Source organism: Harpia harpyja, chromosome 2, assembly GCF_026419915.1.
Source record: "Harpia harpyja isolate bHarHar1 chromosome 2, bHarHar1 primary haplotype, whole genome shotgun sequence".
NCBI classification, from domain to species: domain Eukaryota; kingdom Metazoa; phylum Chordata; class Aves; order Accipitriformes; family Accipitridae; genus Harpia; species Harpia harpyja.
This window is the reverse complement of record NC_068941.1, coordinates 80462429-80473517: the sequence shown is the minus strand read 5'-3', so window position 1 is coordinate 80473517 and position 11089 is coordinate 80462429. Positions and strand designations below refer to the sequence as shown.

Sequence of the window (11089 nt, the reverse complement as noted above, 5' to 3'; positions counted from 1 at the left end):
TCACTGTGTGTTGCACACCTGATAATTTTACCATGACCAAGCTTTAAGAGTTCAGTACCACACAAACACTGCCTCGAGAGTCCATCCGTTGCTTTCAGTTCAACTGAATTGGGATTCCTTAATATTTTTCTAGTCCGCTAACTAACAAGCTTATTCTGGTGTTTAGCTTAGGAGATGGGCAAGAATGACTGGGGCTTCAGGCCCAGCTGTAGGTGTCCGAGGCTCAATGACCAAACTCTGGGACTTCTCCTCTAGCTTTGGACAGAAACTGGTGACTCAGGAATGGGAATCTTGGAGAGGGGGTGTATTTGAGAGAACAAGCATTACACAGGGCTAATCTCTTTTCTTTTCTTACAGGGTTGGAAGAACATCGTTCTCAGACCCTGAGAAATCTGGACTCTTTTAGCAGTGTGCTACCTAAAGGAATATAAGGAGTTGCTACTTGCAGCTTCCTTGCAATTAATTTTTTGGTACTTGTACCTCTCTTTCTGTGGTTTTAGATCAAGAAACGCCATGAGCACAGTAAGTATTTTACTACTTGATGCAAACCTGATTCTTAAAACCTGTTGCTTATGGTACCTCTGTAAATGTTGTTAAGAGTTTGTGGTAAACATGCTGGAACATAAGCATATAAAAACCTCATGTAACTTCATGTTCTGTGATACTTAAGACTTTTAATCTCTCTAGGTGCTAGCAGTAGTTCAGAAATGCTTACAATGTGAGCAGAAACCTGATATAATTGTGAACTAGTCTTCTCAGTTGCAAACCCTCACGATATGTTTTTGCTTTGTGACCCAGCTGGTGAGAGGTCTGGGGTGATGTCTTATTCCTTGATGTGATGCGTTCGTGTAGGGGTGACCCATACCACCATTTGATGCATATGACAGCCTTTCTGGGGAGGGTTTTGTGTATCCCCGTGTGCTTTTGCCGGTGCTGCAAAGGCGAGGGCCACATTAATATTCCTCTTAAAGAAGGTGCTAAGGCTTTGCTCTCCCTTAGACTCAACGAAAGCGCCGTGGAAGAGCAGTTAATTCTAGGCAAGCTCGGAAACGAAACAGGTTGATGGCTTCAACCACAGGAACGGCTTCAGAAGCAGAGCCAGCAGAACTTGAAGAAAGTGGTAAGCTTTCTTTTCAACTTGGTAAGAACACAAATTGCTTCTGGAGGGTTGGGGTCCCACTTAACGTGTGGGTTTTTTTCCTGTTTCTAGGCCCTTTACTGCGGAGGAAGGGAAAGCTCTTCTTTTAAAAAGCATCTAGTATGGCACTTGTAAACAACAAGCCTACTGAGAGCTGTTGTAGTTTGTTACTGAGATGCGATACATTCAGCACTGGTGATACATGAGTTGTGTGGGAAAGGTACTCGAGTGCAGGTCAAACATGCGAGTGTCTAGTCTGACGAGCTGCGAGTCACTGCAGCTGCCGCTAGAGACAGTGGCAAACTAAGTTTGGGAACTCCCAAGTTTTAAGAAGATAACGAGAAGTTTGTTGTTAGTTGTGCCTTGTCCCTCAAGGGAGAGGCAGTACTTGGTCAGTCCTTTTTTGGAAAAAGTACCGGAACTTCAAAAGCCTCCTTGACCTCCTAAATAGAGATTTAAATTGCCACCTGAAATCCTAGGAAAGATTAGAAGTAATTGTTGGCCTCCAGGCAATTATAGGTCTTTTCCAGTTTTTGCTGTGCATTTGACTATGAAAGGTTGGAAGAGACATGAGACAGGAACATTTACAGCAAGGTGCTGTAAAATTATTATATCCTACATGTGTTTTATTCTGTGTGATAAACGTTCTCCAATGTTAGGTGAGTAATCTGTTGCTGTGTACCTCCTGCAAGCTGTTGTCATACAACAGAACTGTATGAGGAGCTGAGCCGCTGTTCCTCTTGCATTGCAGCTTGCAGAAGGCAGCGTGGTAATGCCCTGTGTGGACTCCTGAGGGCAAAGCTTGAGTGAAATGTTGGCTATGTTGCTGCAGAGGAGAGGGATAGGGCAAGGTTGAATCATACCTCAGCCTCTTACATATAGTGGCAGGCAATTTTACTCCTCTTCCATCTCTGATCTTGTCTCTAATGTTCTGTTTTTAAGCTGGTGAGGAAGTAGTAGATCTCACATGTGAATCTTCTGATCCTGTAGTCGTTGATCCAACTCACAATGATTCTGTTGTGGTAAGTAGTGAATAGCGCACTTATCTAAATCTTGTGGTCACGTTAGGTTTGTGTTGTGCTCCCTGATAGAATCTGACTTCAAGGATAAGGTTTAAGTTTGAAGTTGACTTGCAATGGCATGAAAGCCATGCGTTACAGGTCAACAGAGAAGCTGCTCTGGAGCTGGAGCTTAGCAAAGCCCTTCTTGGGCACTGCAATACCGCCCTGTTTTCCCAGACTGTTGTGAATGTGCATGGGTACTTTTCTTGAAGAATTGCTGCTTAAATGTCTATACAAAAACTGTAACCAGTTTAAGCAGTCTAGAGGTGATCCGATGCCTTTTCGTTGCGTAGACGTGGTGATAAACGCATTTCAAGTATGACATTCTCTAAGGATGTAGACCCCTCGTTCACTAAGTGTTAGTCTAAGGATCAGAGGAAGTCTGGTATACTCGTCATGGCGCAGTCGTGAATGTCGATGAAGAATCCTGCGGAGAAGTACGAAGCTTGAGGAATCTGGAAGGCCGAATGCTAAGGCATGGAAGAATTCTGTTGAAATGCGTATTTGACCTCTATTTGAAGACGCGTACAGTAAAAGGCAGCGGATGTCATGAATGCAGAAGTAAAACTTAATCCTTACAAGGTTTGGGTTTGGGTCATAGTTTACCGAGGCCTTAGGTATTCAAAAAGTCATCGTCTGGGCTTGTCTTCTGGCATCTCAGTAAGTAGCCTGACTTAAAGGGTTAAAACGCGGCTTTGATTTGCCACTTTAGACAGAGTTCCCGTTCAACCCCAAATGGGCCTATGAATGCGTCAACATCTAGGAGTATCACTTCCCGATAGTGGCAGAGTAATCTAAAATAGCTTGCTGCTCCAGAACTTGGGGAGAATACATACCAGTGATGGCTACTGTAACATAAGGAGATGCACTTTCAAGCTGAAGCTATGATAGCTGTATCAAAGATACAGGCGAATGACTTAAATAAAAAGCAAAGGAGGTAACAGTTAGTCTGTGACTTCAGAAATATGAAGTGTTTAGCTGCAATGTCAGTTGAAGGTACTCCTGTCGGAGAGATGCCAAGCGCAACTGTAGCTGGCCGTGGTACAAACTAGTTCTGGTTTTGGCTGGGATAGAGTTAATTTTCTTTCTAGTAGCTGGTATAGTGCTATGTTTTGGGTTCACTGTGAGAAGAATGTTGATAACACACTGACGTTTTCAGTTGTTGCTAAGTAGTGTTTAGACTAATGTCAGGGATTTTTCAGCTTCTGATGCCCAGCCAGCGAGAAGGCTGGAGGGGCACAAGAAGTTGGGAGGGGACACAGCCAGGGCAGCTGACCCCAGCTGGCCAAAGGGGTATTCCATACCATGTGACATCATGCCCAGTATATAAACTGGGGGGAGTGGGGCTGGGAGGGATTGCTGCTTGGGAACTAACTGGTCATCGGTTGGTGGGTGGTGAGCAATTGCACTGTGCGTCACCTGTATATTCTAATCCTTTTAGTATTGCTATTGTCATTTTATTAGTGTTATCGTTACTAGTTTCTTCCTTTCTGTTCTATTCAACTGTTCTTATCCCACGAGTTTTACTTTTTTTTTTTCCGCCCGTTCTCTCCCCCATCCCACTGGGTTGAGTGGGAGTGAGTGAGCGAGCGGCTGTGTGGTGCTTAGTTGCTGGCTGGGGTTAAACCACAAGTTTATTACTCCAAGAAGTCTTTAAAAAACCTGCTTTTTTTTACTGCTATTTTTAAAGCTGGAATAGTATTCGATCCAGTCCACAGTGTAGTTTATAACCTCAGTTCTGGGATGCCACTGCTGCCGTGCAAACCTGAAACAAGCGGCAGGAATAGCACGGGAGTATCTCCTGCTGGGATTGTTCCTGAGCCCTTTGCAAGGGAACGGCCTCAAACTTTGCAACATCGTCCGCATTGCCCCAGCTCTAGTTCCAGCAAAGACAATAGTGGGTTTGGGTTGGGGATTTTTTTCTCCAGCAGCTGTTAATCTAATATGAAGTGTTAATGGCTATCACACCTGAACTGGCCTGTTTGGGGGAGGGAGAGGGAAAGAATGTCCTCCAGCCTAAATCGCATTAGGGTCCTGAAACTGGGGAGCAGGGAGAAGGGTGTTCAGGTGGTTCGTAGGCTGCCTCCATTTCTATCCCTTTGCAGCAGTGTGAGCAGAACCAGAAGCAACCCCTTCCTTATTTTCAGAGCAGCAGCTAATTTACTACTACTTCGAACATTCTTCATCAAAATAAGAGAGTGATATCCCACCCTTCTTAGCTTGTTTCGTTGTAATTGCTTAGCTTGTCTGGTGTTTGTATGTAACGCTAGAGGTGCACGCCAAAGTCTAATTGTATTTTCTTTTCTCTCCCTTCCCACATATGTTGATGCAAGATTGTTGAAGGTAAGTTGACGTTTTACAATTTGTAATGTAATTGGCCTAAACTTAAATTTTATTTTTGTCTTTTCCAAAGAACCTGGGCAGCATGGATTGAAACTGCATTTACCAAAAGACAAAGCACAGTGCTAAAGTATCTGGCTGGCCAGCGTCTCGGAGAACGGATCCAATCTGTGTTTGATGGTCACTGTCGGAGCTTGTAGAAAGTATCTGAAATAGAATAGATCAAAGCTGCTCAAAATATGTTTTCTTATTTTCCAAATTCAGAATTTCTGTAAGCCCAAAGTTGATGATAATTTTAATTAGCACTGGAATACCTGCTTTGAATAAGAAAATGTTGAAAGGCTTTTTTAGCCTGTATTGCAGTGAAGTAACTAAAGGCAAAGTTACAGACTGTTTATAATCACGCATTTCAAGGATAGTTCCAGGGCTATATACTTTATAATCTAGCTAACTCACCAAATTTAACTTACAGAGAATCAACGAGAAAGGAGAGATCGCAGACTAAGAGGCCAGCCAAGGTTCCATATCTGTGTCCTGATTAGCGATGATGAAGATGAACCCAGAGACGATGATGTGTATGTGAAAGATAAAGTGTCTTTCTAAAATCTAATTTTTGATATACAGTAGAAACCGATTTCTTCCAAGCTTCTGGGTTCTCTTTGATTACTATGCAAAAACTTCAGACCTAAAATAGAATTGCATTTCTAGAAGAGAACCCCCCAAAACCCCAAACAAACTTTTGTTCAGTTGTTTGTGAAATCCTTATCTAATGTATCTTACAGTACGGCTTGAGATACGCTGAAATGCTTGCAATACATAAAAGACACAGCCAAACAGTCTGACGATATGCTTCATACAATCACACATTTTATAAGGAAGGAGTTCCTGGTATGCATATGTCACTGGGCTGGGATGTTGCCCTAAATTAGAATAGGGGATGTTTTAATTTCTGAGAACCTCTTTCACTTCTAGAATGAATAGTTTCCAAAGGACAGCTAGATGCTTTTGTTACAAAACTCTTGTTTATGTCCTGTGGAAGAGGAAGACTGCCATACATATACTGCACAGCGCTATAGAGTGCTGTTATTTCTAATAACAGAGCAGGGTGACTGACTGCATCCTCCCCTAATGAAAACCTAGACGCTGTTTCCTTTAGGTAAGGGAGACCCTAACTGCTTAATAAATGCAACAGCTTGAGAGAGGTAAAGGTACGCAGGGATCTTCAGATGAAATGCATCACGGCTGGTCTGTGCAGTCGGATGGTTACATGACGTTTTATGTATTGGTAACCCTCAGTGCACGGTGAAATTAATGGATGCGTGTTCTTTCTGGTTTTGTTCTCTCTACCGCAAGGCCGTCTGGTACCGTTAGCTGTCCGATTTGCATGGATGGCTACTCAGAGGTAAGGATCCACATGTTGTCATTGTTTCTTTTTTGTCGAAGGGAGAACGGGGCAGAGGGTGAGCTGTGAAACTCTGTTGGGTTATGTGGGAGGCTACAGACAGCTGGCTTGAAGTACAGGCCTTGGTTTGCCGGTGAAACTAGCTTGTAACCCAAAGTCATTTCTTAGTGGTGTACGTAGAGGGCGAAACACTTTCCAAGATGGCACTGGAAGATCTTTGGGTTCCTTGTTATTCAAGTAGTCGCGTAGCGTTTCCAGATACTCCAAGTCCGATTAGCCTGGTGCCAGTAGACCAGCAAAGCTGAATTCTTTACCCCAAATACCTGTTGTGGCTTCTTTTCTTCCAGATTGTGCAAAGCGGACGACTGATTGTGTCAACTAAATGCGGCCATGTCTTCTGCAGCCAGTGCCTCCGTGATTCCCTTAGGAACGCCAACTCTTGCCCAACCTGCAGGAAGAAACTCACTCACAGACAGTATCATCCCATTTATATATGAGTCCTTCTCTTTCTCAGGACAGACTCAACAGGATTTTGGGGGAAAATGTCGTGTTTTCAGTGCTCTGAAGATTTAAAGAGCAGCAGGTTGTCCACACATCCAAATAAAACTGATTCTTTTTGGGTTTTGGAGAATAACTTGTATGTATATAGACAGCTTTTTTTTATGGTCCAAGCTGCTTCTTGTTAGGTCCCTGGTTATAATGTTAAATTTGTGACTGTCTCTAAAGTAGACCAGCAGCCTGTATCAGAAAGGAAGCAGCTAATCCATTTCCTTCTACTTTTTTTAATGCTTAAATAAGAGGGGTCTGAATATTTTGTTATTTCTTACTCTTTAAATTATTCCCACTGTCGCATACAGGTATGGAATAGTTACCTTTCAAAACACAGATGACCAATTTGCCATTTCATTACACTTTTGTTTTTATCCTGTGAGAAGCTCATGACTACATTGCTTTCTGCCATACCATCTTTGCCCAAGTGGAATAAGTTGTAACGATGGCTCGTTTTATCATAAATCCATATTAAATTGACAGCCAAGGTCATGCAATAAAGTAACCTGCTGTTAACCAGCAATCAGGTGTTTTAAGCAGAAAACTGTGCAGACACATGTACTGTTGTGATGGGTTAGTCCTTGCTGCTTCATTTAAACCCTTGGTCTGCTTCTGCTGAAATTCCAGATCCATCAGAACTACCCTCTGATCTGCAGTCAGATTTGATGCTTTGGTGGGACAAAGAAGGCAGCAATTGCAGAAAGGTGTTTTCACTTGGGGTCTTACTCTAGATCACACTTTTGGAGAGGAGAAGGGATAAATATGAAATATGAGCCAGATACCAAAGTTTTTAAAGCTGAAGTCCAGGACTGGGGAAGCACAGCCCTGTTCTAGGAAACCAGGTAAGCAGCATGTTCCACAGGTTAGGCGGAACATGTAATCTGGGGGATGCTCGCAGTGTTGCAGTGTCTGGACTGAAGGGTGAGATGAGTGGGGAGGATGGTCCTGAGGGCTGGAGTGGAGACCGATGCTATGGAGTGGGGACCAGCACTCGAGCATCATGAGCCAGAAATTGGAACTACAGAGGAAAGTGCAGAGATGTGGCTGCAGCCCAGTTGTGTGTGAATAGCCAGGCAGCAAAGGGGAATCACCAAGGATAAGTGTTGGTGCATGTCAGATGGATCAGCTTAGGAGGGCCATAGCTGCTGCAAGGAGCCATTGCCTTCTGGCTGCGGAGCTTAAACCTTGATTTGCCTCGGTTGGATCTCACAGGGTGGTGACACAGCTCTGGGGCGATGCTTACAGGTGATGCAAAGCTATCTACGAAGCTTTTGTTAACTGTAGAAACATATGTCCCTGCATTGTGTCTGATCTACACTTGGTGGCAGCGAGTACTAATTTCATAGGTTCTGTTTAAATCTGTTTTATTCTCTAGTTCAAGAGCATGCGATAAGCCTCTGGGCTTGTGAGGATGTTTTAACCTCCAGATATTTTATGTCTTTTTATCTCTCTTTTGCCTGATGATGTGAAACCCAGCTTGGCTGTTTGTATGGTGCTCTGTTTCATCTGAAGACCAAATTAATAATATTTCCTACAGCTGACTTAGGGCCTGCTAACAGTGAGATGCTTTAGAGCTGCTTCATACTCTTTCTGACATCCTAAGTCCTCCTACAATTTCTCTTTGAGGGTTCTGGGAAAGTAAGAGGAACAGGAATATCTGGTCTGGGCCTTCCCCGAGGAGATTGTCATCTGTCCCAAGGAGAGTCTTCGGTGCTGTGTCCAGATGCAGTGCAAGAGTTCTTTACCCTGACATGTCACTTCAGAGAGGGGTCCCACCCATGCTGGTGGTGGAGGATGAATACAGAGGCGATGTGGTGTATTATTCCGGTTTTGTTAGGAATGAGATGGAGGTCTCTAAGACCATTTCAAAAAGATATTGAAGAGTTGCAACATGTTTCATTCAGTAAAGCCCTTGATTACACCAGCAACGTAAACCTGAAAGCCTTACTTCCCACTAGTAACTCTGCTACCCACGTACTGTAGATTCAGACTTGGTGTATTTTTATTTTCCATATTAGATGTTACCTTAAGGTTGTAGGCAAGGCAGTTAAAAGCAGATACATTATGAATGAAAATGTGAATGGGGAACTGCTTATTTCTAAACCTGTTTCCTTTCTCAAATTGCATGAACAAGACATTAGCATTAAAAACTTTACACAGAAAAATCACAGGTTATGATATTGATTTAATACAGAGGTAACAGAGGTCGAGGGATTAATGGTCTCAGAGCTCTATCAACACAAGCAATTGCAGACATCCATTTTAAACACATTTCAATTATTTATACGGAAACTTGTTTCCCAGGGAGTGCACAAAATGCATTTAAGTCTAGCAAGGGATTCTCCTTGCTTCCTGGGGAAGGTGAAGGACCTCTGCTTCCTCTAGCAGTAGTTTAGCCCTCTTTTCCTTTAGCAAGCATTCTTCCCTTCCATATCAACTCCCATACCCTCTGCCCCTCCCAATCCCTGGTGGCACATGCAGTGGCAGAGCAGAAGCAACCCCTGGCTCATCGCCCTCCGCTCCTGCAGAGCATCTGAAGGTGCCGGGTCAAATATGCTCCCTACTGCAAAGATCTCAACTGAGACAAGGTCCTTGCTGTGCTCCATGAGTTCACACTACTCCCGATGGCAGAGGCATATAGCATAGATGCCACATGGCTCTGTGGGATGGGGTAGATGGAGCGGCATTCCTTTTTTATGCAAACTCCTGTGTAGCTCTTTTTTTGCATATCTTGATTTGCAGCATCATGACAAGTGGGCACTTTATAATTAGCGTGATTAAAAGTGCACACATTGCAGCGGAAGGGACCGTGTAAATTAGGTGTTAAAACACTGCTGCAAGGAGGTTGTATGTTACAGCTTCTTTCTTTTGCCACAAATTCCTCCATAAATCTCATTCCAATTCTTTCTCTGTGGAGGAAGGGTATGAAGCTGTGGCTATTGCAGCAACCAATGTTCCAACACCATTTCCCCGAATCATTTATTAACAGCCTCAAAGATCGTAGCTTATTTCTAACTAATTCAGCAATCAAAATTTTTGACATGGATCATGCATATATTTGTGCCTTCCTCCTTGCCAGAGTGCAGACAAATGAATTTTAAAAATAGCCTGGGGTGAAGGTTTAAGTCATTCATTTTACAAGGCTCTTTAAAAGCTTCTTTTCTAACCTGCCAAATTATAGGATGGTTATAATTTGTTTAAGTCTCTTAACATTTAAGAAAATGCCTGCTGCATATTGAAGCATTAGTACCCCTTAGCTGAGCAAATTGAGCATGGGGCTGCGGGAGCAGCCAGGACTCTGCTGGGGAAGAGAGCTGTCTGCTCAACGCGAGGCCTCATGAATTGCAAAGAGCTAATTAGAAGAAACACTTGCAAAAGACTGATTTTCTGACACTTCTGGCTAAAACATATTTGAAGTGCTTTTGTCATACCGAGGGCTCTCTGTCAGTGGAGATAGTTTATTAGGTTTGCCACCTAGTGTTCCTTTTATTTTCACCTTCTCCTACCTCTTGTATTTGAAGGCAGAGAGCATTGCACGGAAAGCAGTGCTGCTCGGCCGTGTGACTAGTCACCATCGCTCAGAAAGAAAGGAGATTTCCAGCTGGAGGTGCTTGGACCCTAAAACCTATTTTTTATTTGACCAGCAAAAATCAGCCAGTTCCATAAACTTCTACAGCCATCTGCAGGAGCTGCAAATTGTCCCCCAGAGCCGTTGTCTGAGGGGAGCAGTGAGGAGCGATTCAAGCAGCGCTGGAGGCTGGTGACTTGAGAAATGCCACCTGGTTCCCAGGCATGAAGTCAGGCAGAGCCTTGGTTTCGGAGCCTGCTCCCCTGTGAAAGCGGGGCTGTTGTTTGCCATGTGTTCAGGGACGCCGAGGGAAAAGGCTGGCACCCGGTTTGCTGGATCTGCTGCAAACCCACCGCTCCCTCTGGCAGCAGTGGGGTTTCACAGGTCCAGAGCAGGGCAATACCTATTCATCTGAAGAGCGGAATGAAATAATTGTGTTGGGTGCACAGCAGCTCCTTGGAAATGGAAGGGAAGTAGGATGGGTTTGATATTAAAGAAATGGAAAGTAAAGCTGTGTATACTCTTGCTATACTTCAGCATTGCTACCTAGATAGTGTGTAGGATTTTATTGGTTTTATTATTGTTTCTTATCTGTTAGGATGCCTAGAAAAAGCTTATTTTGACATTCTTTTGAAAACAAATGTTTATGCTTTTATATATCTATATGCGGATTTTACAGCTGAACTTGCAATGCTTGGATACTCTGGACAGGAGTGAGACTATCAACTCTAACCTCCTCAGTCATCCCTCTGGGCTTCCACATCTGAATTGGCAAATATCCACAAGCCTGCACCCTTAATATCTGAGAGATCCCTGGGGCAAGGTGTTGTGTTTATAGGCTGGGGAATACCTGTGGTCCTGGGCTCATGTCCCACATGCCCCAGTCCACACCGTACCAATGCCCAGAGCCATGGTTAGCCAGACCTGGGTGCAACGCAGTTCACTAGGATAGAAAACTCTCTGTGCCTGTTTTAGCTTAGATCCAACACTTAGGAAGAGTTTGGGGCTGTTGCTAGGGCAAGCCTGGTGTT

The 11089-nt window shown here is 43.7% G+C and overlaps 1 protein-coding gene across 2 annotated transcripts; it reads left to right on the top strand.

Annotated features, from left to right (window-relative positions):
* Window positions 1-7050, top strand: LOC128138913 (E3 ubiquitin-protein ligase RNF4-like). 2 transcript variants are annotated; one of them, XM_052780640.1, is made up of 7 exons: window positions 54-522; window positions 1000-1120; window positions 2081-2160; window positions 4533-4542; window positions 5012-5114; window positions 5893-5941; window positions 6289-7050. In XM_052780640.1, the coding sequence occupies exons 1-7, from the start codon at window positions 514-516 to the stop codon at window positions 6436-6438; spliced, it is 522 nt and encodes a 173-aa protein (XP_052636600.1). In that variant the 5' UTR covers window positions 54-513; the 3' UTR covers window positions 6439-7050. The 2 variants fall into 2 exon arrangements, 1 of the variants encoding a protein (XP_052636600.1); XR_008234182.1 differs by lacking the exons at window positions 5893-5941; window positions 6289-7050 and having other exon boundaries at window positions 1-522; window positions 1000-2160; window positions 2493-5318.
* Window positions 7051-11089: the final 4039 nt, after the last annotated feature.

Excerpts from the sequence above, each read along its gene's own strand:
- LOC128138913 (XM_052780640.1), top strand. Across the intron at positions 1,121-2,080 it reads AGCAGAACTTGAAGAAAGTG|CTGGTGAGGAAGTAGTAGAT; the intron begins GTAAGCTTTCTT and ends TCTGTTTTTAAG. Across the intron at positions 5,942-6,288 it reads GCATGGATGGCTACTCAGAG|ATTGTGCAAAGCGGACGACT; the intron begins GTAAGGATCCAC and ends CTTTTCTTCCAG.